At 43.4% G+C, this 26,236-nt stretch overlaps 3 protein-coding genes across 7 annotated transcripts in view; all 3 read right to left on the bottom strand.

Moving 5' to 3' along the window:
- Positions 1 to 398: 398 nt before the first annotated feature.
- LOC134452661 (histone H1-like) lies at positions 399 to 2,161 on the bottom strand. The gene has a single exon (XM_063203157.1). The coding sequence runs from the start codon at positions 1,242 to 1,244 to the stop codon at positions 621 to 623; it is 624 nt and encodes a 207-aa protein (XP_063059227.1). The 5' UTR covers positions 1,245 to 2,161; the 3' UTR covers positions 399 to 620.
- A 323-nt stretch (positions 2,162 to 2,484) lies between these two features.
- Positions 2,485 to 8,363, bottom strand: LOC134452639 (uncharacterized). 3 transcript variants are annotated; one of them, XM_063203144.1, is made up of 9 exons: positions 8,238 to 8,363; positions 8,030 to 8,060; positions 6,982 to 7,068; positions 6,404 to 6,475; positions 5,952 to 6,047; positions 5,569 to 5,706; positions 4,972 to 5,064; positions 3,918 to 3,983; positions 2,485 to 3,562 (listed from the first exon to the last, which is right to left on the bottom strand). In XM_063203144.1, exons 3-9 carry the CDS (start codon positions 7,060 to 7,062, stop codon positions 2,954 to 2,956), a joined length of 1,155 nt encoding a protein of 384 aa, XP_063059214.1. In that variant the 5' UTR covers positions 7,063 to 7,068; positions 8,030 to 8,060; positions 8,238 to 8,363; the 3' UTR covers positions 2,485 to 2,953. The 3 variants fall into 3 exon arrangements, with proteins under 3 accessions (XP_063059214.1, XP_063059208.1, XP_063059200.1); XM_063203138.1 differs by lacking the exon at positions 8,030 to 8,060; XM_063203130.1 differs by lacking the exons at positions 8,030 to 8,060; positions 8,238 to 8,363 and adding an exon at positions 7,234 to 7,425.
- An 8,404-nt stretch (positions 8,364 to 16,767) lies between these two features.
- LOC134435598 (uncharacterized) overlaps positions 16,768 to 26,236 on the bottom strand; it is a 10,087-nt gene continuing 618 nt past the window's right edge. The window contains exons 1-8 of one of the 3 annotated variants that reach the window (XM_063184688.1): positions 22,656 to 22,953; positions 21,387 to 21,473; positions 20,809 to 20,880; positions 20,357 to 20,452; positions 19,956 to 20,093; positions 19,307 to 19,399; positions 18,252 to 18,317; positions 16,768 to 17,904 (exon numbers count right to left, since the gene is read on the bottom strand). In XM_063184688.1, the coding sequence (XP_063040758.1) occupies positions 17,296 to 17,904; positions 18,252 to 18,317; positions 19,307 to 19,399; positions 19,956 to 20,093; positions 20,357 to 20,452; positions 20,809 to 20,880; positions 21,387 to 21,467 (1,155 nt within the window). In that variant the 5' untranslated portion in view covers positions 21,468 to 21,473; positions 22,656 to 22,953 and the 3' untranslated portion in view covers positions 16,768 to 17,295. Of the gene's footprint in view, positions 17,905 to 18,251; positions 18,318 to 19,306; positions 19,400 to 19,955; positions 20,094 to 20,356; positions 20,453 to 20,808; positions 20,881 to 21,386; positions 21,474 to 21,653; positions 21,739 to 22,655; positions 22,954 to 26,236 lie in introns of those variants that run through there. The other 2 variants (XM_063184805.1, XM_063184747.1) reach the window with 2 other exon arrangements.

The following is a 26,236-nucleotide window of genomic DNA, read 5'->3' as shown; positions in this document are numbered from 1 at the left end:
TCGCGACTTGAACATTCCTCTTCAACAGGCGTTCCAATGCATTTCAGCAAGTAGGAGGTCTGAAACATCCCATCTCCCAATCCTGGGGAACGCACCAATAGCCTAGAAGTACTCTTAAATATGTGTTTACACACACCAGTGGTATGATATTGCATGGCTATAACTTTTTATTCTCATACTAGTAGTGCTGTAATTACATCTGTAAGAGTACTTCCACGTCATATACAAATCTAATGCAAATTGTGTCCTGTCCCATTAGAAACAAATCGTTTGAGTCAAACGTTCATTGCGCGCCCAAGTTTTCTACAAAACGTGTTGTGCTTGTACGTGGACGTGTGTGTTCACAACTAACCATTCGCAATGTCTGCGTTTGGCTGGGTAGACTAATGGTCTCATAATAGCAGCTGCAGTGTCGCGAGTGGGGCCTCGGTGGTTTTAAAAACACGGAATGACGTGTGTTGGAGAGAAAAGGCGCAAATCATGTTTGATGGCAATTCACTCGGGCAAACTCAAATACAGTACTTGAAACGTGTTTGTCATTGGAATACGTGCAATTAATGATGCAATTGGGTGGCTCTTAGAAGAGCCTTTTGTTTGTAACACAGCAGCCTAAAATGCATTTATTTCTTTTTGGGGGCTGCCTTCTTGGGCTTGGCGGCTTTAGGTTTAGCTGCCTTGGGTTTAGCTGCCTTGGGCTTGGCTGCCTTGGCCTTCTTCGGGCTCTTTGCTGCCTTCTTGGGAGCTGCGGGCTTCTTTGCCTTCTTCGGACTCTTAGTGGCCTTCTTGGGGGCGGCGGGCTTCTTTGCCTTCTTTGGGGACTTCTTAGCGGCGGCTGGCTTTTTGGCTGCTGCCTTCTTGGGCTTTTTTGCTGCGGCGGGCTTCTTAGCAGCTGGCTTTTTGGCCGCTGGCTTCTTGACGGCCTTCTTCTTGGGCTCTGCCGCCTTCTTGGCTAGCTTGAAGGATCCGGACGCGCCGACTCCTTTCGTCTGGACAAGTGTGCCTTTGGTGACCAGTCCTCTGACTGCCACTTTGACACGAGCCTTGTTCTTCTCCACATCGTATCCACCAGCTGCGAGCGCCTTCTTCAGAGCGGCAAGGGACACTCCCTTCTTCTCCTTGGAAGCAGCGATTGCTTTCACGATCAACTCCCCGACACTTGGGCCAGTCTTCTTGGGCCTGGGTGCCGCCTTCTTCTTAGGTGCCTTTGCCGGTGCGGCAGCGGGGGCTGGAGCAGCGTCTGCCATGCTTGTCGTTTTTCCTCACAGGATTTCCACAAAGTGAATGACGGGACAAGCCAGTGGGCAGGACTTAAAACCGACATGAGAGCCGTAGAGATTCAACCAAGCGAACTCACCGACTCTTTGTCTCTTCTAGCAGCCCGGTTGTGTTTTCTGCTCTCGGTTTATGTTAAAATATGTAGGTAATTAAACAACTTTTGGGTGCGTCAACAAGTCCTCTGACAAAATGAACAACCCAACGCTCAGAGAAACATTAACAAAGTGGTCTTGTGTCCGTTTTTGGTGTTAAAACTTAACTGCGACGTCAATAGTGGTGGTGGCGTTTTGGGGACTTGAGACTGTTTTGTCCTGGAAACTCGCGATTTTAAGAATTTTCCAGATATCACATGTTGCCTTCGAAGTCCGAGTGATTAATTTCACATTGTCGTCTATCCAACGAAATAGTAATAACTTGCCTTCGCCTTCTGTATTACTCTGCAAATAGGATGTTTTGGACTGCGTAAAACACACTCCACGGCATGACTGCCCATACGCGTATAGTTCGGCCTATTAGGAACCCTGTCAAGTCAAGTCGGCTTTATTGTCAATTTCTTTAGCCTACGTGCGCTGGCCATAAGAATTGAAATTACGTTTCTTACTTTCCCATGCAGACATAGACAGACTTTAGGTGTGGACATTAGACATAGACAGTACACGCATTACACCTAGAGCCTATAAAATACACATAGGCTGCAGACATATAAAGTGGAAGACTGGGCAACCTTAGGGCTACAATCAAAGAGGACCCTGGGTGAAGTCCATCTATGGCAAATTGCATAGCATTTGACCAAATTTGTCTTTAAGGTAGGCTATAGTCAATTCCACTCAAAACAACATTATCACTTTTTTGTCTCAATATGTTCGGTAGGTAGGCTATATGTTCAACAGAAAATGATGTGTAGTGTAATTTTATTTTAAGTCATTATTATTACTATGCACAACGTTTCAACGTTTGTTTATTATCATTATTATTATTATTATTATTATTATTATTATTATTATTATTTCTAATTTTCTCTTTAATCCTGAAGGAGAGGACAGCTTCTCCTGCCCATGGTAGACACCAGACTCTGGTGGTGCATGGGAATATTCTTGAACTCACAGTATGAAGAAGATACTAAAGTAAGTAAGTAGGCCTAAGTCAGTAAATATTTCAAGGAGTATACAAAATAAGTGGAAAATAACATACTAATCCATACAAAGTATGTGGGGGAAAAAGATATGGGCAATATTTATTTATTTTTCTTTCTTTTAATTTGTATTTCATTTTGGTTCAACCCCAGTGGAGTTTGTTTAATCTCTTCTGCAAAGTTCCCATTAGAGCTATACAGTGGGGGTATAAATCCCAGCCTCCATGATGATACAACAAAGCAGGTGGCTTTGATTGAGTTAACGGTACCCTGGGAGGAGAAGATTGAGGAGGCACATCAGAGCAAGTTGGGGAAGTAGGCTACCAGCAGCTCATTGCAGACAGCCAGCAGAGGGGCTGGAGAGCCTGGAACCTGCCAGCAGAGGTGGGGTGCAGGGGGTTACCATAAGACAGTCCCTCTGGAGAGCACTTGGGAGTCTTGGGGTGAGAGGTTCAAACAGGGCCGTTGACAGCTTTGGCTGGGCCCGGGACAAAGTCATCTGATAGAGCCCCCTCAACCAATACATTCAATGTAATGAGGGCCTAATTATGCCCCCCTGCTTCTCCTGCCTAGGCTCCTGAGGCTCTTGCCCAGGCGTCTGAGGAAAGGGCAGCAGACCCGATTCTCTTCTTCCTGAGCGCCTTCCTCCTCCACGCAGGCTCCACTTCCACCGCGTCGCTCGGCTGCGTCCTTCTGCATGGCCTGGGGAATGCTAAGGGGCTCCACCTTCCTACCTCTCCGTCCCAGGCTCCTGAGGGTCTTGCCCAGGCGTCTCAGGAAAGGGCAGCAGAACCTCTTCTCTCCTCTCTGTGTGCCCTCCTCCACGCAGACCCCAATTCCACTTCCATCACGTCGCTCGGCTGCATCCTCCTCAACAACAGCCTGGTCCTGCAGCAGCTGCTGGGTGGGTGTCTGCTGCTGAGGGGAGTCGGCAGATGCATCAGCTGCAGCAATGTCCAGGACGGGTGACTCATGGTCAGTGGAGGCCGGGCAGTCATCCCCCTCGGAGGTCTCCTGGCTGTCCACGGGCTCGTTCCAGCATGTCGGCACCATCACTGTGAGCTTCCTCACTGGGCGGAGGCTGGCATTGTCGATGCCTTTGGCGGTGGTGGTTGGCTTTCTCAAGTTTCTCCTGAGACGAGGGTCACTGAAGGCCTTCTCAAACAAACGCGCGCGCGCGCACACACACACACACACACACACGCATACACACAAACACACACACACACACACACACACACACACATTTAATTGGGTCACTGGATATATTTCGTATTTTTTGACACCAGGTTACAGAGCTCTTCTATTAATTCATTGAATTGATTACTAATTGTTCATTAATAACGATGAATATACTGTTTTGAAAATCAAGGGGGAAAAAAATGAATCCATGCCATGGTAGTATAATCTGTTGTTGCCCCACACTGACGTCTTGTACTTAAACGCATCAATGACATTTTTACAAATTCCTCACACCTCACTGCGTCACTTTATTCACTCTATAGCTTACCGCAAGAAGGCTGTGATCATCGTTCAAATCACGGATGCTCGGTCCTTCGTCAGGGTCTTGATTAAACTAAACACACAAACACACCAAGCACACATACACACACACACACACACACACACATTGGGCCTTCATTACATTTCACAACTAGGAGCAGAGGTGTCAAAAGTAAAAGTAAAAGCAAAAAAAAAAAACCAACAACAACACAGTTTCCATCCAACAGAAGTAACTTATCTGAGTAACCAGTAGATCTGTGTAATTGTCTTACGATCAGCTGTTTACTTCTGACTAGGAGGCACTACTAAGATAGCAGCCTAACCTCAGCTTCCCTCAGTTACTCTGGAGCCAACGTATTTCAGTGAATCTTGATGTATCACTAATATTTACCCTTAGTATGTTCCCTTTCAGTGCACCAAACTCAGTCCCCTTTAAGTGAACCAAAAAGACAACTGACAGACAGCAAAAGGACTCAGTTCAGTTTTTCTTCATATTGTGAGTCTATTATGAAAAGAACCAGCTGCTCTTTCTGGTCCCTTTAGGCTTTTTGATAGTGTGTCAGTTCTCTTTTTGATCACACTCGCTCCTCCAGAGCACTACTCCAGTGATAGGATAACACCCAGTCACAAGTGTAATTTGTCAGGACTTCTAAGCCAGTGGTTCTTAACCTGGGGTGCGGGCTGCTTCCAAACATTATAATTAGGCCAAATCAAGACCAGATTAAAACATGCTTTGGACCTAATGTAGTCATTAGAGTATTGATTAATGTCTAAAGCAAGAATCATTGTTAAATTGTTTTTTTAGAGCGTACACACTTGTAGACGTTTGGGTTGGGGGTGCGCGGCTTGTCTTTGGCACAGGTTAGGGGGTGCTTCAAGAAAAAAGGTTAAGAACCACTGTTCTAAGCGAACCGCACTGAGACTATTTCATTAAAGGTCTGCAGCATTCACATATGTGCAGAAATGTACGTATAACACGTATGTGCTGAGTCATAGCTTTGAGTTCGCTTAAATGGCTGAAAGGGACCAGGTGTGAAAACACTGTACAATGCGCAGCCTACCTCAGTGCTGGAGGCGTCACTGAGATGGCAGTCTCCAGCGTTCGTGATGCCTCTGATAGCGTTCCAGATCTCATCATCGTCATCGCCCTCAACCTGAGCACACATACAAATATAATTCTCATGTCCATGTGCATACTCACAGAGACAAATATCGGTATGTCACCTTGAACTTACTGTATGCAGCTGCATTAGTTGATCTAGGTATCAACCAAATGCGTTAATGTAGGGCCTAGATTGCAGACATTGACCTGTGTATTTTTAACCCCTTATCATCTTCCTCATCATGTTTTGTACTGTTATGTTCTGGTGGTGAGGTCCCATGAATGAGTATTAAATCTCTCTCTCTCTCTCTCTCTCTCTCTCTCTCTCTCTCTCTCTCTCTCTCTCTCTCTCTCTCTCTCTCTCTCTCTCTCTCTCTCTCTCTCTCTCACACACACACACACACACACGCACACACACACACGCGCACACACACACACACACACTACACACACACACACACACAAACACGCACATACACACACACACACACACACACACACAAACACTCACACTCACTCTAAAATGTATTCAGTGGTTAGAGACGTTGCTACTCACGTCGCTAAGGCTTGTGCCATCTCCCAAGCATGCGTTGCTGTCTGCGGCTCTTGAGTCATCACGAACCCCAGGCCTCGTCCAGCTCTTCACCCCTCTAGGTGGGAGGGCTCTGGCTGATGGAAGACGAGGCTGAGGTACCTACATCAATGAGAGAGAGAGAGAGATAGAGAGAGCGAGAGAGAGAGAGAGAGAGAGAGAGAGACATTCCAAAATGTAACCAAAATGGTAGTGATGTTGTAATAAATGTTTTAATCAGTCACGCTGAGTATTGGGAAAGCAATGTAGTTATGAAAATATTGATGATTTTTCAGCAAACAGTGAGTGGTGGGATCACCGGTCCATCTCCATCAAAGGGCTTCAGTGGCTTCAACTGCACGTCTTACCTGGCTGGGGCCTACAGAGACAGTGCTTTCGTTGGAGGAAGCGCTGATGTCAGCCTCTCTGCTCCAGTCCTCCTGGCTCAAAGACTCACTCGTGGGCTAAAATAGAATGCATAGTAGGTAAAGTACATGGAAGACAGATTTAAACACAGTGAACAAAAAGTAAAAAGGCTTGTCATAATATAGGACTAATTTCATTTATAAAATTGGTTTGAAACAGCCAAATTGAGAAAAGATTAGACTCTTGGGAGGAGTGAACCCAAGTTCCTATTTACCCAATTGCTGACTTGATTGACATATGTTCTTGCAACATGAGCAATCCTCCCAGATAATATAACCCAATCAACATGGAGGGTAAAGTGAATTGACTGGAGTTTTGCACGGCAACAGCAAGGCCAGAGTAGCCTAATTGGTAGAACGATCATGTCAGCGCTGCTGACAGCTCTTTGCCTTACCTTGTTGGGACCTTCAGAGATGGGGCTGGGGCTGGAGGCACCAATGCTCGATTCTTCACTCGAAGTCAGAGGCTAAAACATGAATTATAATTAATTACTGTGAAAATACGAGATTCCCTGGGTGGTGTAGAGCAAAAAAAAAGTTGCAAGGAGGCATCTGTGAGTGAATGGGCTAATGCAGAGGCTCACAACCTTTATTGAACAAACACCCCCCCTGGACCTCATCCTAAGCCTTCCAACGTCCCCCTTGACCTCATCATAAGCCTTCCAACGCCCTTGACCTCATCATAAGCCTGCAAACAACCCCTTTAGTATTAAAAAAATAAAAGAATTGACTAATGCCACCCATGACAATAAGAAACGCCCGCTCACCCGCTCTCCAACGCCCCCTGGGAGGCTGTACTGCCCCCTGGTGGGAAACACTGCGCTAATGTTATGTAATGTGGTTTAGGTCTCCCTTTAAGTAAAGGAACAAGATATTTTATTGAAGGCAGTCCATTTGCATTATCCCAGTGTATGTTATTTGGTGCAAAATATTGTTACATAGCTGCTGTAAATTCAGTGGCAGCAGATCTTACCTCACTGGGAGCTTCAGATATAAGGCTGATGGTGGACACATCATCGCTGCATTCATCACTCACACTCTCCCCATCACTCATGATGGGCTAAAACACAACACAACACAACACAACACAACACAACACAACACAACACAACACAACACAACACAACACAATATCTGATTATTTTATAGTGTCTGAATAAATAAACACATAAATATATCAGCATAAACAAATATATCAAGGAGTTCTGTCGGTCGATATCCTTACCTATCTCCTTCAATTGCTTGGTTTAAATGATAAGATTTAATTCGAAAATATAGGTCTATTACTACAACTATAAATTGTACATAAATGGTGCATAGGTAACAACAGAGAATGTGAATAGAGTCAGGAACAGCAACTGATTATGATGCAACTTGATGCACCTGCAATCATTATGTCATAACTGTTGCCTTAGGAACCAACATCATCAGTTGAATACACTGTTGAAGCCAATGGAAGTAGTGGTTGAAACCATTGATTGGAGGCCTACATCCTGCACAGTCATATTGGCAATCTAAGGCTGGATCTCAAATGGCGCACTGGTGCACTTTGGGCACTATGTTTCAGTGTGTGACTAATACGGCACACTTACTGAAACATGAACACTAAAGTGCACAAGTGCACCATTTGAGATTCAGCCCATAACTGTGTTTTGTTCTTGATTGTGATTGGCTGATTTGGTATCCCATGCCAGTGTGTGCGATGCGATGTCATAGGCCAATGCAGTTTCAAAGCCATAGCCCATTGTTGTTTCCCTGGTAACCACTTCCCCTAAAATAGACTATTTAATTACTTGTTTTTTTCCAGCCTAATTATTTGTTAAACTAGACATAGAGTGGCAGTTGAGTAAACTTTGTGTGACCTTCGCATCCATTAAAATTAAAAAGATGCCCAAAGCTAAACCATGTTTTCCCCTCACTGCTCCCTTGCCTCTCAAAAAACAGTAATTGTAACAAAATATTGCATGTGCACATTTATAGCAGTGGTGTACGAAGAAGGCAGGTATACGCAGTATACCCACCTTAAAATGTCAGGGATGTCAGTATACCCACCTACAATTGATTGATTCAATGTTTAGAATAGCACAGTATAACAGTATACCAACCACAAAAAATGCTCAAATATACAGTATACCCACCTCAAAAAAGTAGACTACGCCACAGAATTATAGGCAGAAGGATTATATGCTTTGTTTCTTTAAAAATACCAAGATTACACAAATGTCTTACCTGAGATGTGGTGGATTCAAAAAAGGATGTCAAACGAAGTTAATAAGGGAAATAGCAATGATGCAAAAGAATACATAAATTAAGTGTGCCATAATTCTGAAATGGACAAAAATCTGTGAACACAATAATCACTTCTCATAACACTATGCTGCTGTCAGTCTCATCCAAACGTAACTAATGAACATTGTATTTACCAACATTCTCTAATCCCTTATGACACAATACTTTCACACATTCTTTATGACGTCATCAGTTGTTGGTGGTTCAGCCAAAGATTCTTTTAATTCTAATGGACCGTCTCTGGTAACCTACTTGTCAGAGGCCACAACACATACAAGACTTTCTATATTTCTAAAACTCCTACCCCCTGTGCTAAATTAGATATGATTCAGAGTTTGTCCGCAGATAGCCTATGCAGTTGAACAATCAGTGAATTTGGTATTACTAAGCTATACAGTAGGCCTAATGCAATTTGACTATTTTATCGGAAAAAAATAAAAGTGGGAATTCATGAAATAAATCTCTTTTTTTCCTGATTATTATATAGGCTTATTTGCAAACTGTCGTAAGTTTATTTTCCTGTTGCAGTACGTGGAATGAGTCAAGTCAAGTCGGCTTTATTGTCAATCTTTAGCCTAGTGCTGGTCATACTAAGAATTGAAATTACGTTTCTTACTTTCCAATGCAGACACAGACAGACTTTAGGTGTGGACATATACAATTAGACATAGACAGTACATACATTACACCTAGAGTACATATGCAATACCCATAGGCTGCAGACATATAAAGTGGAAGACTTAGGGCAACATTAGGGCTATCAAAGAAGAAAGACCCTGGGTGAAGTCCATCTATGGCAAATTGAATAGCTTTTGACCAAATCTGTCTTTAGGATAAAGTCAATTCAACTCAAAACAACATTATCACTTTTTTGTCTAAATATGTTGGGTAGGTACTACTAGGTAGGCTATATATTCATCAGAAAATGATGTGTAGTGTAATGAAATATTTTATTTTAAGTCATTATTATTACTATGCACAACGTTTCAACGTTTGTTTATTATCATTATTATTATTATTATTATTATTATTATTATTATTATTAGTAGTAGTAGTTATTATTATTATTATTATTATTATTATTATTTCTAATTTTCTCTTTAATCCCGAAGGAGAGGATAGCTTCTCCTGCCCATGGTAGACACCAGACTCTGTTGGTGCATGGGCATATTCTTGAACTCACAATATGAAGAAGATACTAAAGTAAGTAAGTAGGCCTACGTCAGTAAATAATTCAAGGAATACACAAAGTGGAAAATAACTTACTAATCCATACAAAGTATGTGGGGAAAAAGGATATGGGCAATATTTATTTATTTTTCTTTCTTTTAATTTGTATTTCATTTTGGTTCAACCCCAGTGGAGTTTATTTAATCTCTTCTGCAAAGTTCCCATTAGAGCTATACAGTGGGGGTATAAATCCCAGCCTCCATGATGATACAACAAAGCAGGTGGCTTTGATTGAGTTAACGGTACCCTGGGAGGAGAAGATTGAGGAGGCACATCAGCAAGTTGAGAAAGTAGGCTACCAGCCGCTCATTGCAGGCAGCCAGCAGAGGGGCTGGAGAGCCTGGAACCTGCCAGCAGAGGTGGGGTGCAGGGGGTTACCATAAGACAGTCCCTCTGGAGAGCGCTTGGGAGTCTTGGGGTGAGAGGTGCAACCAGGGCCGTTGACAGCTTTGGCTGGGCCCGGGACAAAGTCATCTGATAGGGCCCCCTCAACCAATACATACAATGTAATGAGGACTCAATGTCCCCTGCTTCTCCTGCCTAGGCTCCTGAGGCTCTTGCCCAGGCGTCTCAGGAAAGGGCAGCAGACCCCATTCTCTCCTTCCTGAGCGCCTTCCTCCTCCACGCAGGCTCCACTTCCACCACGTCGCTCGGCTGCGTCCTTCTGCATGGTCTGGGGAATGCTAAGGGGCTCCACCTTCCTACCTCTCCGTCCCAGGCTCCTGAGGGTCTTGCCCAGGCGTCTCAGGAAAGGGCAGCAGACCCTCTTCTCTCCTCTCTGTGCGCCCTCCTTCACGCAGACCCCACTTCCACTTCCACCACGTCGCTCGGCTGCGTCCTCCTCAACAACAGCCTGGTCCTGCAGCAGCTGCTGGGTGGGTGTCTGCTGCTGAGGGGAGTCGGCAGATGCATCAGCTGCAGCAATGTCCAGGACGGGTGACTCATGGTCAGTGGAGGCCGGGCAGTCTTCCTCCTCGGAGGTCTCCTGGCTGTCCGCGGGCTCGTTCCAGCATGTCGGCACCATCACTGTGAGCTTCCGCACTGGGCGGAGGCTGGCATTGTCGATGCCTTTGGCGGTGGTGGTTGGCTTTCTCAAGTTTCTCCTGAGACGAGGGTCACTGAAGGCCTTCTCAAATAAACGTGCGCGCACACACACACACACACACACACAAACACACACAAACACACACACAAACACACACACGCACACACCCACACCCACACTTAATTGGGTCACTGGATATATTTTTTTTTTTTTGACACCAGGTTACACAGCTCTTCTATTAATTCATTGAATTGATTAAGAATTGTTAATGATGTTAATGAATCCATGCCATGGTAGTATAATCTCCTGTTGCCCCACACTGACGTCTTGTACTGAAACGCTTCAATGACATTTTTACAAATTCCTCACACCTCTCTGCGTCACTTTATTCACTCTATAGCTTACCGCAAGAAGGCTGTGATCATCGTTCAAATCACGGATGCTCGGTCCTTCGTCAGGGTCTTGATTAAACTAAACAAACACACACACACACACACACACACACACACACACACACACACACACACACACACACACACACACACACACACACACACACACACACACACACACACACACACACACATTGGGCCTTCATTACATTTCACAACTAGGAGCAGAGGTGTCAAAAGTAAAAGTAAAAGCAAAAAAAAAACCAACAACAACACAGTTTCCATCCAACAGAGGTAACTTATCTGAGTAACCAGTAGACCTGTGTACTTGTCTTACGATCAGCTGGTTGGATCACAATTGTGGTGGATCCTTGTTTGGTTTTTAGTGCTTGTCACCTATACCTCATAAGATACAATGGAGTAAATGGTGTACACCACTGTGTAATATCATGTGCTAGTTATGTACTTGCACCATGAATTTACTTCTGAATAGGAGGCATTACTAAGATAGCAGCCTAACCTCAGCAACAGCCTCCCTCAGTTACTCCGGATGTATCTCTACGATGCCAGCCAACGTACTTCAGTGAATCTTGATGTATCACTAATATTTTCTCACCAAGTTCCTTTCATTGATCCAAACTCAATCCTCTTTAACTGGACCAAAACAAGAACTGTCAGCAAAAGGACTCAGTTCTGTTTTCTTCATATTGTGAGTGTATTATGAAAAGGACCGGCTGCTCTTTCCGGTTCCTTTCTTAGGCTTTTATGATGTGTCAGTCCTCTTTTTGATCACACACGGCCCTCTAGAGCGCTACTCAAGTGATAACACCCAGTCACAAGTGTAATTTGTCAGGACTTCTAAGCGAACCGTACTGAGACCATGTGAACTTAATATGGTTCACTTCCGAGGGGTCTGGGTACGCTTTGGAGCATTTACATATGTGCAGAAATATATAACACATTATGTGCTGACTGAGTCACAGGTTTGGGTTTGCTTAAATGGCTGAAAGGGACCAGCTGTGAAAACAACCTAAAATGCCAACATACCTCAGTAGAGCTGGAGGTGTCACTAAGATGGCAGTCTCCAGCATTCGTGATGCCTCTGATAGCGTTCCAGATCTCATCATCGTCATCGCCCTCAATCTGAGCACACACATAAAAATGTAATGATCATGTCCATGTGCATACTCACAGAGACAAAAATGTCACATTGAAGTTACTGCAGTTACGCAGCTGCATCCGTTGATCAGGCATCATATTAGCCTGGTTTCTACCAGACCTCTGTGTGTGTAGCTCTGGAGCCCTAAGGTGGTGCTCCAAACACACATGTTGGTCAACCTACTTAATATGGGGACTAGATTACAGGCATTGACCTGTGTATTTTTAACCCCTTATCATCTTCCTCATCATGTTTTGTATGTTATGTTCTGGTGGTGAGGTCCCATGAATGAGTATTAAATATCTCTCTCTCTCTCTCTCTCTCTCTCTCTCTCTCTCTCTCTCTCTCTCTCTCTCTCTCTCTCTCTCTCTCTCTCTCTCTCACACACACACACACACACACACACACACACACACACACACACACACACACACACACACACACACACACACACACACACACACTCACTTTAAAATATATTCAGTGGTTAGAGACGTTGCTACTCACGTCTGTAATGTTTGTGCCATCTCCCAAGCATGCGTTGCTGTCTGCTGCGGCTCTTGAGTCATCACGAACCCCAGGCCTCGTCCAGCTCTTCACCCCTCTAGGTGGGAGGGCTCTGGCTGATGGAAGACGAGGCTGAGGTACCTACATCAATGAGAGAGAGAGAGAGAGAGAGATAGAGAGAGAGAGAGAGAGAGAGAGAGAGAGAGAGAGAGAGAGAGAGAGATTCCAAAATGTAACCAAAATGGTAGTGATGTTGTAATAAATGTTTTAATCTGTCACGCTGAGTATTGGGAAAGCAATGTAGTTATGAAAATATTGATGATTTTTCAGCAAACAGTGATTGGTGGGATCACCGGTCCATTTCCATGAAAGGGCTTCAGTGACTTCAACTGCACATCTTACCTGGCTGGGGCCTGCAGAGACAGTGCTGGAGTCGGAGGAAGCGCTGATGTCAGCCTCTCTGCTCCAGTCCTCCTGGCTCAAAGACTCACTCTTGGGCTAAAATAGAATACATAGTAGGTAAAGTAGATGGAAGACAGATTTAAACACAGTGAACAAAAAGTAAAAAGGCTTGTCATAATATAGCACTAATTTCATTCATACAATGTGTCTGAAACAGCCAAATTGAGAAAAGATTAGACTCTTGGGAGGAGTGAACCCAAATTCCTCCTATTTACCCAATTGCTGACTTGATTGACACATGCTCTGGCAACATGAGTAGGACTAATCCTCCCAGATAATATAACCCAATCAACATTAAGGGTAAAGTGAATTGACAGGAGTTTTACACGGCAACAACAAGGCCAGAGTAGCCTAATTGGTAAAATGATCATGTCAGCGCTGCTGACAGCTCTTTGCCTTACCTTGTTGGGACCTTCAGAGATGGGGCTGGGGCTGGAGGCACCACTGCTCGATTCTTCACTCGAAGTCAGAGGCTAAAACATGAATTAGAATTAATTACTGTGAAAAAACGAGGTGGTGGCGAGCAAAAAAAAAAAGTTGCAAGGAGGCATCTGTGAGTGAATGGGCTAATGCAGTGGCTCACAACCTTTATTGAACAAACGCCCCCCCTGGACCTCATCCTAAGCCTTCCAACGTCCCCCTTGACCTCATCATAAGCCTTCCAACGCCCTTGACCTCATCATAAGCCTGCAAACAACCCCTTTAGTATTAAAAAAATAAAAGAATTGACTAATGCCACCCATGACAATAAGAAACGCCCGCTCACCCGCTCTCCAACGCCCCCTGGGAGGCTGTACTGCCCCCTGGTGGGAAACACTGCGCTAATGTTATGTAATGTGGTTTAGGTCTCCCTTTAAGTAAAGGAACAAGATATTTTATTGAAGGCAGTCCATTTGCATTATCCCAGTGTATGTTATTTGGTGCAAAATATTGTTACATAGCTGCTGTAAATTCAGTGGCAGCAGATCTTACCTCACTGGGAGCTTCAGATATAAGGCTGATGGTGGACACATCATCGCTGCATTCATCACTCACACTCTCCCCATCACTCATGATGGGCTAAAACACAACACAACACAACACAACACAACACAACACAACACAACACAACACAACACAACACAACACAACACAACACAATATCTGATTATTTTATAGTGTCTGAATAAATAAACACATAAATATATCAGCATAAACAAATATATCAAGGAGTTCTGTCGGTCGATATCCTTACCTATCTCCTTCAATTGCTTGGTTTAAATGATAAGATTTAATTCGAAAATATAGGTCTATTACTACAACTATAAATTGTACATAAATGGTGCATAGGTAACAACAGAGAATGTGAATAGAGTCAGGAACAGCAACTGATTATGATGCAACTTGATGCACCTGCAATCATTATGTCATAACTGTTGCCTTAGGAACCAACATCATCAGTTGAATACACTGTTGAAGCCAATGGAAGTAGTGGTTGAAACCATTGATTGGAGGCCTACATCCTGCACAGTCATATTGGCAATCTAAGGCTGGATCTCAAATGGCGCACTGGTGCACTTTGGGCACTATGTTTCAGTGTGTGACTAATACGGCACACTTACTGAAACATGAACACTAAAGTGCACAAGTGCACCATTTGAGATTCAGCCCATAACTGTGTTTTGTTCTTGATTGTGATTGGCTGATTTGGTATCCCATGCCAGTGTGTGCGATGCGATGTCATTGGCCAATGCAGTTTCAAAGCCATAGCCCATTGGTGTTTCCCTTATAACCACTTCCCCTAAAATAGACTATTTAATTACTTCTTTTTTCCAGCCTAATTATTTGTTAAACTAGATATAGAGTAGCAGTTGAGTAAACTATGTGTGACCTTCACATCCATTAAAATTAAAAAGTTGCCCAAGGCTAAACCATGTTTTACCCTCACTGCTCCCTTGCCTCTCAAAAAAAGTAATTGTAACAAAATATTGCATGTGCACAATTATAGCAGTGGTGTACGAAGCAGACAGGTATACGCAGTATACCCACCTTAAAATGTCAGGGATGTCAGTATACCCACTTACAATTGATTGATTCAATGTTTAGAATAGCACAGTATAACAGTATACCAACCACAAAAAAATGCTCAAATACAGTATACCAACCTCAAAAAAGTAGACTACGCCACGGAATTATAGGCAGACGGATTATATGCTCTGTTTCTTTAAAAATACCAAGATTACACAAATGTCTTACCTGAGATGTGGTGGATTCAAAAAAGGATGTCAAACAAAGTTAAAAAGGGAAATAACAATGATGCAAAAGAATACATAAATTAAGTGGGCCACAATCCTGAAATGGACAAAAATCTGTGAGCACAATAATCACTTCTCATAACACTATGCTGCTGTCAGTCTCATCCAAACGTAACTAATGAACATTGTATTTACTAACATTCTCTAATCCTTTATGACACAATGCTTTCACACATTCTTTATGACGTCATCAGTTGTTGGTGGTTCAGCCAAAGATTCTTTTAATTCTAATGGACCGTCTCTGGTTCAACCTACTGGTCAGAGGAAACAACACATACAGAACTTTCTATATTTCTAAAACTCCTACCCCCTGTGCTAAGTTAGATAGGATTCAAAATTTGCCTGCAGATAGTCTAATTGAACAATCAGTGAATTTGGTATTACTAAGCTATACAGTAGGCCTATTTTAATGCAATTTGAGTATTTTATCGGAAAAAATACAAGTGGGAATTCATCAAATAAATAACTTTTTTCCCGATTATTATATAAGCCTATTTGCAAAGTGACGTAAGTTTACGTAGGCCTATTTTCCTGTTGCAGTACGTGGAATGTGTCAAGTCAAGTCGGCTTTATTGTCAATTTCTTTAGCCTACATGCGCTGGTCATACTAAGAATTGAAAGTACGTTTCTTACTTTCCAATGCAGACATAGACAGACTTTAGGTGTGGACATATACAATTAGACATAGACAGTACATACATTACACCTAGAGTACCTATACAATACCCATAGGCTGCAGACTTAGGGCAACATTAGGGCTACAATCAAAGAAGAAGGACCCTGGGTGAAGTCCATCTATGGCAAATTGCATAGCATTTGACCAAATCTGTCTTTAGGGTAAAGTCAATTCCACTCAAAACACTTATCTTATCTTATCCCTTTTTTGTCTAAATATGTTGGGTAGGTAGGCTATATGTTGAAAATGATATGTAGTGTAATGTAATATTTTATTTTAAGTCATTATTATTACTATGCACAACGTTTCAACGTTTGTTTATTATTGTTATGATTATTATTATTATTATTATTATTATGATTATTATTATTATTATTATTTCTAATTTTCTCTTTAATCCCGAAGGAGAGGACAGCTTCTCCTGCCCATGGTAGACACCAGACTCTGTTGGTGCATGGGCATATTCTTCAGTCCCACCAGGAAATCGCGGGCATTTTCTCAAAAAATCGCGGTCGGAATTGCCAGATGGTGCACGAGGATTTCCAGAAAATCGCGATAAAAGTTGCGAGCTTCTTACTGTGTTGTTGCGATTTTGTTGCGGCATGAAGTGAAAGGTGCGATTTTTGTTGCGATTTTTAATGTGTTTCCTTGAATTTCTTGAACTCACAGTATGAAGAAGATACTAAAGTAAGTAAGTAGGCCTACGTCAGTAAATAATTCAAGGAGTATACAAAGTGGAAAATAACTTACTAATCCATACAAAGTATGTGGGGAAAAAGGATATGGGCAATATTTATTTATTTTTCTTTCTTTTAATTTGTATTTCATTTTGGTTCAACCCCAGTGGAGTTTATTTAATCTCTTCTGCAAAGTTCCCATTAGAGCTATACAGTGGGGTTGTAAATCCCAGCCTCCATGATGATACAACAAAGCAGGTGGCTTTGATTGAGTGACCGGTACCCTGGGAGGAGAGGATCGAGAAGGCACATCAGCGCAAGTTGGGGAAGTAGGCTACCAGCCGCTCATTGCAGGCAGCCAGCAGAGGGGCTGGAGAGCCTGGAACCTGCCAGCAGAGGTGGGGTGCAGGGGGTTACCATAAGACAGTCCCTCTGGAGAGCGCTTGGGAGTCTTGGGGTGAGAGGTGCAACCAGGGCCGTTGACAGCTTTGGCTGGGCCCGGGACAAAGTCATCTGATAGGGCCCCCTCAACCAATACATTCAATGTCATGATGATTCAATGTCCCCTGCTTCTCCTGCCTAGGCTCCTGAGGCTCTTGCCCAGGCGTCTCAGGAAAGGGCAGCAGACCCCATTCCCTCCTTCCTGAGCGCCTTCCTCCTCCACGCAGGCTCCACTTCCACCACGTCGCTCGGCTGCGTCCTTCTGCATGGTCTGGGGAATGCTAAGGGGCTCCACCTTCCTACCTCTCCGTCCTAGGCTCCTGAGGGTCTTGCCCAGGCGTCTCAGGAAAGGGCAGCAGAACCTCTTCTCTCCTCTCTGTGTGCCCTCCTCCACGCAGACCCCAATTCCACTTCCATCACGTCGCTCGGCTGCATCCTCCTCAACAACAGCCTGGTCCTGCAGCAGCTGCTGGGTGGGTGTCTGCTGCTGAGGGGAGTCGGCAGATGCATCAGCTGCAGCAATGTCCAGGACGGGTGACTCATGGTCAGTGGAGGCCGGGCAGTCATCCCCCTCGGAGGTCTCCTGGCTGTCCACGGGCTCGTTCCAGCATGTCGGCACCATCACTGTGAGCTTCCTCACTGGGCGGAGGCTGGCATTGTCGATGCCTTTGGCGGTGGTGGTTGGCTTTCTCAAGTTTCTCCTGAGACGAGGGTCACTGAAGGCCTTCTCAAACAAACGCGCGCGCGCGCACACACACACACACACACACGCATACACACAAACACACACACACACACACACACACATTTAATTGGGTCACTGGATATATTTCGTATTTTTTGACACCAGGTTACAGAGCTCTTCTATTAATTCATTGAATTGATTACTAATTGTTCATTAATAACGATGAATATACTGTTTTGAAAATCAAGGGGGAAAAAAATGAATCCATGCCATGGTAGTATAATCTGTTGTTGCCCCACACTGACGTCTTGTACTTAAACGCATCAATGACATTTTTACAAATTCCTCACACCTCACTGCGTCACTTTATTCACTCTATAGCTTACCGCAAGAAGGCTGTGATCATCGTTCAAATCACGGATGCTCGGTCCTTCGTCAGGGTCTTGATTAAACTAAACACACAAACACACCAAGCACACATACACACACACACACACACACACACACATTGGGCCTTCATTACATTTCACAACTAGGAGCAGAGGTGTCAAAAGTAAAAGTAAAAGCAAAAAAAAAAACCAACAACAACACAGTTTCCATCCAACAGAAGTAACTTATCTGAGTAACCAGTAGATCTGTGTAATTGTCTTACGATCAGCTGTTTACTTCTGACTAGGAGGCACTACTAAGATAGCAGCCTAACCTCAGCTTCCCTCAGTTACTCTGGAGCCAACGTATTTCAGTGAATCTTGATGTATCACTAATATTTACCCTTAGTATGTTCCCTTTCAGTGCACCAAACTCAGTCCCCTTTAAGTGAACCAAAAAGACAACTGACAGACAGCAAAAGGACTCAGTTCAGTTTTTCTTCATATTGTGAGTCTATTATGAAAAGAACCAGCTGCTCTTTCTGGTCCCTTTAGGCTTTTTGATAGTGTGTCAGTTCTCTTTTTGATCACACTCGCTCCTCCAGAGCACTACTCCAGTGATAGGATAACACCCAGTCACAAGTGTAATTTGTCAGGACTTCTAAGCCAGTGGTTCTTAACCTGGGGTGCGGGCTGCTTCCAAACATTATAATTAGGCCAAATCAAGACCAGATTAAAACATGATTTGGACCTAATGTAGTCATTAGAGTATTGATTAATGTCTAAAGCAAGAATCATTGTTAAATTGTTTTTTTAGAGCGTACACACTTGTAGACGTTTGGGTTGGGGGTGCGCGGCTTGTCTTTGGCACAGGTTGGGGGGTGCTTCAAGAAAAAAGGTTAAGAACCACTGTTCTAAGCGAACCGCACTGAGACTATTTCATTAAAGGTCTGCAGCATTCACATATGTGCAGAAATGTACGTATAACACGTATGTGCTGAGTCATAGCTTTGAGTTCGCTTAAATGGCTGAAAGGGACCAGGTGTGAAAACACTGTACAATGCGCAGCCTACCTCAGTGCTGGAGGCGTCACTGAGATGGCAGTCTCCAGCGTTCGTGATGCCTCTGATAGCGTTCCAGATCTCATCATCGTCATCGCCCTCAACCTGAGCACACATACAAATATAATTCTCATGTCCATGTGCATACTCACAGAGACAAATATCGGTATGTCACCTTGAACTTACTGTATGCAGCTGCATTAGTTGATCTAGGTATCAACCAAATGCGTTAATGTAGGGCCTAGATTGCAGACATTGACCTGTGTATTTTTAACCCCTTATCATCTTCCTCATCATGTTTTGTACTGTTATGTTCTGGTGGTGAGGTCCCATGAATGAGTATTAAATCTCTCTCTCTCTCTCTCTCTCTCTCTCTCTCTCTCTCTCTCTCTCTCTCTCTCTCTCTCTCTCTCTCTCTCTCTCTGTCTCTCTCTCTCTCTCTCTCTCTCTCTCTCTCTCTCTCTCTCTCTCACACACACACACACACACGCACACACACACACGCGCACACACACACACACACACTACACACACACACACACACAAACACGCACATACACACACACACACACACACACACACACACACACACACACACACACACACAAACACTCACACTCACTCTAAAATGTATTCAGTGGTTAGAGACGTTGCTACTCACGTCGCTAAGGCTTGTGCCATCTCCCAAGCATGCGTTGCTGTCTGCGGCTCTTGAGTCATCACGAACCCCAGGCCTCGTCCAGCTCTTCACCCCTCTAGGTGGGAGGGCTCTGGCTGATGGAAGACGAGGCTGAGGTACCTACATCAATGAGAGAGAGAGAGAGAGAGATAGAGAGAGCGAGAGAGAGAGAGAGAGAGAGAGAGAGAGAGAGAGAGAGAGACATTCCAAAATGTAACCAAAATGGTAGTGATGTTGTAATAAATGTTTTAATCAGTCACGCTGAGTATTGGGAAAGCAATGTAGTTATGAAAATATTGATGATTTTTCAGCAAACAGTGAGTGGTGGGATCACCGGTCCATCTCCATCAAAGGGCTTCAGTGGCTTCAACTGCACGTCTTACCTGGCTGGGGCCTACAGAGACAGTGCTTTCGTTGGAGGAAGCGCTGATGTCAGCCTCTCTGCTCCAGTCCTCCTGGCTCAAAGACTCACTCGTGGGCTAAAATAGAATGCATAGTAGGTAAAGTACATGGAAGACAGATTTAAACACAGTGAACAAAAAGTAAAAAACCTTGTCATAATATAGGACTAATTTCATTTATAAAATTGGTTTGAAACAGCCAAATTGAGAAAAGATTAGACTCTTGGGAGGAGTGAACCCAAGTTCCTATTTACCCAATTGCTGACTTGATTGACATATGTTCTTGCAACATGAGCAATCCTCCCAGATAATATAACCCAATCAACATGGAGGGTAAAGTGAATTGACTGGAGTTTTGCACGGCAACAGCAAGGCCAGAGTAGCCTAATTGGTAGAACGATCATGTCAGCGCTGCTGACAGCTCTTTGCCTTACCTTGTTGGGACCTTCAGAGATGGGGCTGGGGCTGGAGGCACCAATGCTCGATTCTTCACTCGAAGTCAGAGGCTAAAACATGAATTATAATTAATTACTGTGAAAATACGAGATTCCCTGGGTGGTGTAGAGCAAAAAAAAAGTTGCAAGGAGGCATCTGTGAGTGAATGGGCTAATGCAGAGGCTCACAACCTTTATTGAACAAACACCCCCCCTGGACCTCATCCTAAGCCTTCCAACGTCCCCCTTGACCTCATCATAAGCCTTCCAACGCCCTTGACCTCATCATAAGCCTGCAAACAACCCCTTTAGTATTAAAAAAATAAAAGAATTGACTAATGCCACCCATGACAATAAGAAACGCCCGCTCACCCGCTCTCCAACGCCCCCTGGGAGGCTGTACTGCCCCCTGGTGGGAAACACTGCGCTAATGTTATGTAATGTGGTTTAGGTCTCCCTTTAAGTAAAGGAACAAGATATTTTATTGAAGGCAGTCCATTTGCATTATCCCAGTGTATGTTATTTGGTGCAAAATATTGTTACATAGCTGCTGTAAATTCAGTGGCAGCAGATCTTACCTCACTGGGAGCTTCAGATATAAGGCTGATGGTGGACACATCATCGCTGCATTCATCACTCACACTCTCCCCATCACTCATGATGGGCTAAAACACAACACAACACAACACAACACAACACAACACAACACAACAAAACACAACACAACACAACACAACACAACACAACACAATATCTGATTATTTTATAGTGTCTGAATAAATAAATACATAAATATATAAGCATTAACAAATATATTAAGGAGTTCTGTCGGTAGATATCCTTACCTATCTCCTCCAATTGCTTGGTTTAAATGATATGATTTAATTCAAAAATATATTACCTCTTACTACAACTATACATTTTATGTAAATGGTGCATAGGTAACAACAGAGAATGTGAATAGAGTCAGGAACAGCAACTGATTATGATGCAACTTGATGCACCTGCAATCATTATGTCATAACTGTTGCCTTAGGAACCAACATCATCAGTTGAATACACTGTTGAAGCCAATGGAAGTAGTGGTTGAAACCATTGATTGGAGGCCTACATCCTGCACAGTCATATTGGCAATCTAAGGCTGGATCTCAAATGGCGCACTGGTGCACTTTGGGCACTATGTTTCAGTGTGTGACTAATACGGCACACTTACTGAAACATGAACACTAAAGTGCACAAGTGCACCATTTGAGATTCAGCCCATAACTGTGTTTTGTTCTTGATTGTGATTGGCTGATTTGGTATCCCATGCCAGTGTGTGCGATGCGATGTCATTGGCCAATGCAGTTTCAAAGCCATAGCCCATTGGTGTTTCCCTTATAACCACTTCCCCTAAAATAGACTATTTAATTACTTCTTTTTTCCAGCCTAATTATTTGTTAAACTAGATATAGAGTAGCAGTTGAGTAAACTATGTGTGACCTTCACATCCATTAAAATTAAAAAGTTGCCCAAGGCTAAACCATGTTTTCCCCTCACTGCTCCCTTGCCTCTCAAAAAAAGTAATTGTAACAAAATATTGCATGTGCACAATTATAGCAGTGGTGTACGAAGCAGACAGGTATACGCAGTATACCCACCTTAAAATGTCAGGGATGTCAGTATACCCACTTACAATTGATTGATTCAATGTTTAGAATAGCACAGTATAACAGTATACCAACCACAAAAAAATGCTCAAATACAGTATACCAACCTCAAAAAAGTAGACTACGCCACGGAATTATAGGCAGACGGATTATATGCTCTGTTTCTTTAAAAATACCAAGATTACACAAATGTCTTACCTGAGATGTGGTGGATTCAAAAAAGGATGTCAAACAAAGTTAAAAAGGGAAATAACAATGATGCAAAAGAATACATAAATTAAGTGGGCCACAATCCTGAAATGGACAAAAATCTGTGAACACAATAATCACTTCTCATAACACTATGCTGCTGTCAGTCTCATCCAAACGTAACTAATGAACATTGTATTTACTAACATTCTCTAATCCTTTATGACACAATGCTTTCACACATTCTTTATGACGTCATCAGTTGTTGGTGGTTCAGCCAAAGATTCTTTTAATTCTAATGGACCGTCTCTGGTTCAACCTACTGGTCAGAGGAAACAACACATACAGAACTTTCTATATTTCTAAAACTCCTACCCCCTGTGCTAAGTTAGATAGGATTCAAAATTTGCCTGCAGATAGTCTAATTGAACAATCAGTGAATTTGGTATTACTAAGCTATACAGTAGGCCTATTTTAATGCAATTTGAGTATTTTATCGGAAAAAATACAAGTGGGAATTCATCAAATAAATAACTTTTTTCCCGATTATTATATAAGCCTATTTGCAAAGTGACGTAAGTTTACGTAGGCCTATTTTCCTGTTGCAGTACGTGGAATGTGTCAAGTCAAGTCGGCTTTATTGTCAATTTCTTTAGCCTACATGCGCTGGTCATACTAAGAATTGAAAGTACGTTTCTTACTTTCCAATGCAGACATAGACAGACTTTAGGTGTGGACATATACAATTAGACATAGACAGTACATACATTACACCTAGAGTACCTATACAATACCCATAGGCTGCAGACTTAGGGCAACATTAGGGCTACAATCAAAGAAGAAGGACCCTGGGTGAAGTCCATCTATGGCAAATTGCATAGCATTTGACCAAATCTGTCTTTAGGGTAAAGTCAATTCCACTCAAAACACTTATCTTATCTTATCCCTTTTTTGTCTAAATATGTTGGGTAGGTAGGCTATATGTTGAAAATGATATGTAGTGTAATGTAATATTTTATTTTAAGTCATTATTATTACTATGCACAATGTTTCAACGTTTGTTTATTATTGTTATGATTATTATTATTATTATGATTATTATTATTATTATTATTATTATTATTATTATTATTATTATTATTTCTAATTTTCTCTTTAATCCCGAAGGAGAGGACAGCTTCTCCTGCCCATGGTAGACACCAGACTCTGTTGGTGCATGGGCATATTCTTCAGTCCCACCAGGAAATCGCGGGCATTTTCTCAAAAAATCGCGGTCGGAATTGCCAGATGGTGCACGAGGATTTCCAGAAAATCGCGATAAAAGTTGCGAGCTTCTTACTGTGTTGTTGCGATTTTGTTGCGGCATGAAGTGAAAGGTGCGATTTTTGTTGCGATTTTTAATGTGTTTCCTTGAATTTCTTGAACTCACAGTATGAAGAAGATACTAAAGTAAGTAAGTAGGCCTACGTCAGTAAATAATTCAAGGAGTATACAAAGTGGAAAATAACTTACTAATCCATACAAAGTATGTGGGGAAAAAGGATATGGGCAATATTTATTTATTTTTCTTTCTTTTAATTTGTATTTCATTTTGGTTCAACCCCAGTGGAGTTTATTTAATCTCTTCTGCAAAGTTCCCATTAGAGCTATACAGTGGGGTTGTAAATCCCAGCCTCCATGATGATACAACAAAGCAGGTGGCTTTGATTGAGTGACCGGTACCCTGGGAGGAGAGGATCGAGAAGGCACATCAGCGCAAGTTGGGGAAGTAGGCTACCAGCCGCTCATTGCAGGCAGCCAGCAGAGGGGCTGGAGAGCCTGGAACCTGCCAGCAGAGGTGGGGTGCAGGGGGTTACCATAAGACAGTCCCTCTGGAGAGCGCTTGGGAGTCTTGGGGTGAGAGGTGCAACCAGGGCCGTTGACAGCTTTGGCTGGGCCCGGGACAAAGTCATCTGATAGGGCCCCCTCAACCAATACATTCAATGTCATGATGATTCAATGTCCCCTGCTTCTCCTGCCTAGGCTCCTGAGGCTCTTGCCCAGGCGTCTCAGGAAAGGGCAGCAGACCCCATTCCCTCCTTCCTGAGCGCCTTCCTCCTCCACGCAGGCTCCACTTCCACCACGTCGCTCGGCTGCGTCCTTCTGCATGGTCTGGGGAATGCTAAGGGGCTCCACCTTCCTACCTCTCCGTCCTAGGCTCCTGAGGGTCTTGCCCAGGCGTCTCAGGAAAGGGCAGCAGACCCTCTTCTCTCCTCTCTGTGCGCCCTCCTCCACACAGACCCCACTTCCACTTCCATCACGTTGCTCGGCTGCGTCCTCCTCAACAACAGCCTGGTCCTGCAGCAGCTGCTGGGTGAGTGTCTGCTGCTGAGGGGAGTCGGCAGATGCATCAGCTGCAGCAATGTCCAGGACGGGTGACTCATGGTCAGTGGAGGCCGGGCAGTCTTCCTCCTCGGAGGTCTCCTGGCTGTCCGCGGGCTCGTTCCAGCATGTCGGCACCATCACTGTGAGCTTCCGCACTGGGCGGAGGCTGGCATTGTCGATGCCTTTGGCGGTGGTGGTTGGCTTTCTCAAGTTTCTCCTGAGACGAGGGTCACTGAAGGCCTTCTCAAACAAACGCGCGCGCACACACACACAAACACACACACAAACACACACACGCACACACCCACACCCACACATGCACACGCACACACACTTAATTGGGTCACTGGATAGTATTTGTAACAGACACCAGGTTACAGAGCTCTTCTATTAATTGAATTAATTACTAATTGTTCATTAATAACAATGAATATACTGTTTTGAAAATCAAGGGGGAAAAAAAAAATCCATGCCATGGTAATAATCTGTTGTTGCCCCACACTGACGTCTTGTACAAACGCATCAATGCATTTTTACAAATTCCTCACTGCGTCAACTTTATTCACTCTATAGCTTACCGCAAGCAGACTGTAATCATCGTTCAAATCAGAACGGATGCTCGGTCCTTCGTCAGGGTCTTGAGCAAACTAAGCAAACACACACACACACACACACACACACCACACACACACACACACACACACACACACACACACACACACACACACACACACACACACACACACACACACACACACACACACACACACACACACACACACACACACACACATTGGGCCTACATTAGATTTCACAACTAGGAGCAGAGGAGTCAAAGGTTTTAAAAGTAAAAGCAATAAAACAAAACAACACAGTTTCCATCCAACAGAGGTAACTTATCTGAGTTACCAGTAGAACCTATGTGTTGTCTTACGATCAGCTGGTTGGATCACAATTGTGGTGGATCCTTGTTTGGTTTTTAGTGCTTGTCACCTATACCTCATAAGATACAATGGAGTAAATGGTGTACACCACTGTGTAATATCATGTGCTAGTTATGTACTTGCACCATGAGTTTACTTCTGAATAGGAGGCATTACTAAGATAGCAGCCTAAATTCAGCAACAGCCTCCCTCAGTTACTCCGGATGTATCTCTACGATGCCAGCCAACGTACTTCAGTGAATCTTGATGTATCACTAATATTTTCACACCAAGTTCCTTTCA

The sequence above is a fragment of the Engraulis encrasicolus genome, chromosome 1 (genome assembly GCF_034702125.1).
Source record: "Engraulis encrasicolus isolate BLACKSEA-1 chromosome 1, IST_EnEncr_1.0, whole genome shotgun sequence".
NCBI lineage: Eukaryota > Metazoa > Chordata > Actinopteri > Clupeiformes > Engraulidae > Engraulis > Engraulis encrasicolus.
The sequence above is the reverse complement of the archived record's forward strand: the minus strand, read 5'-3'. Positions and strand labels throughout refer to the sequence as shown.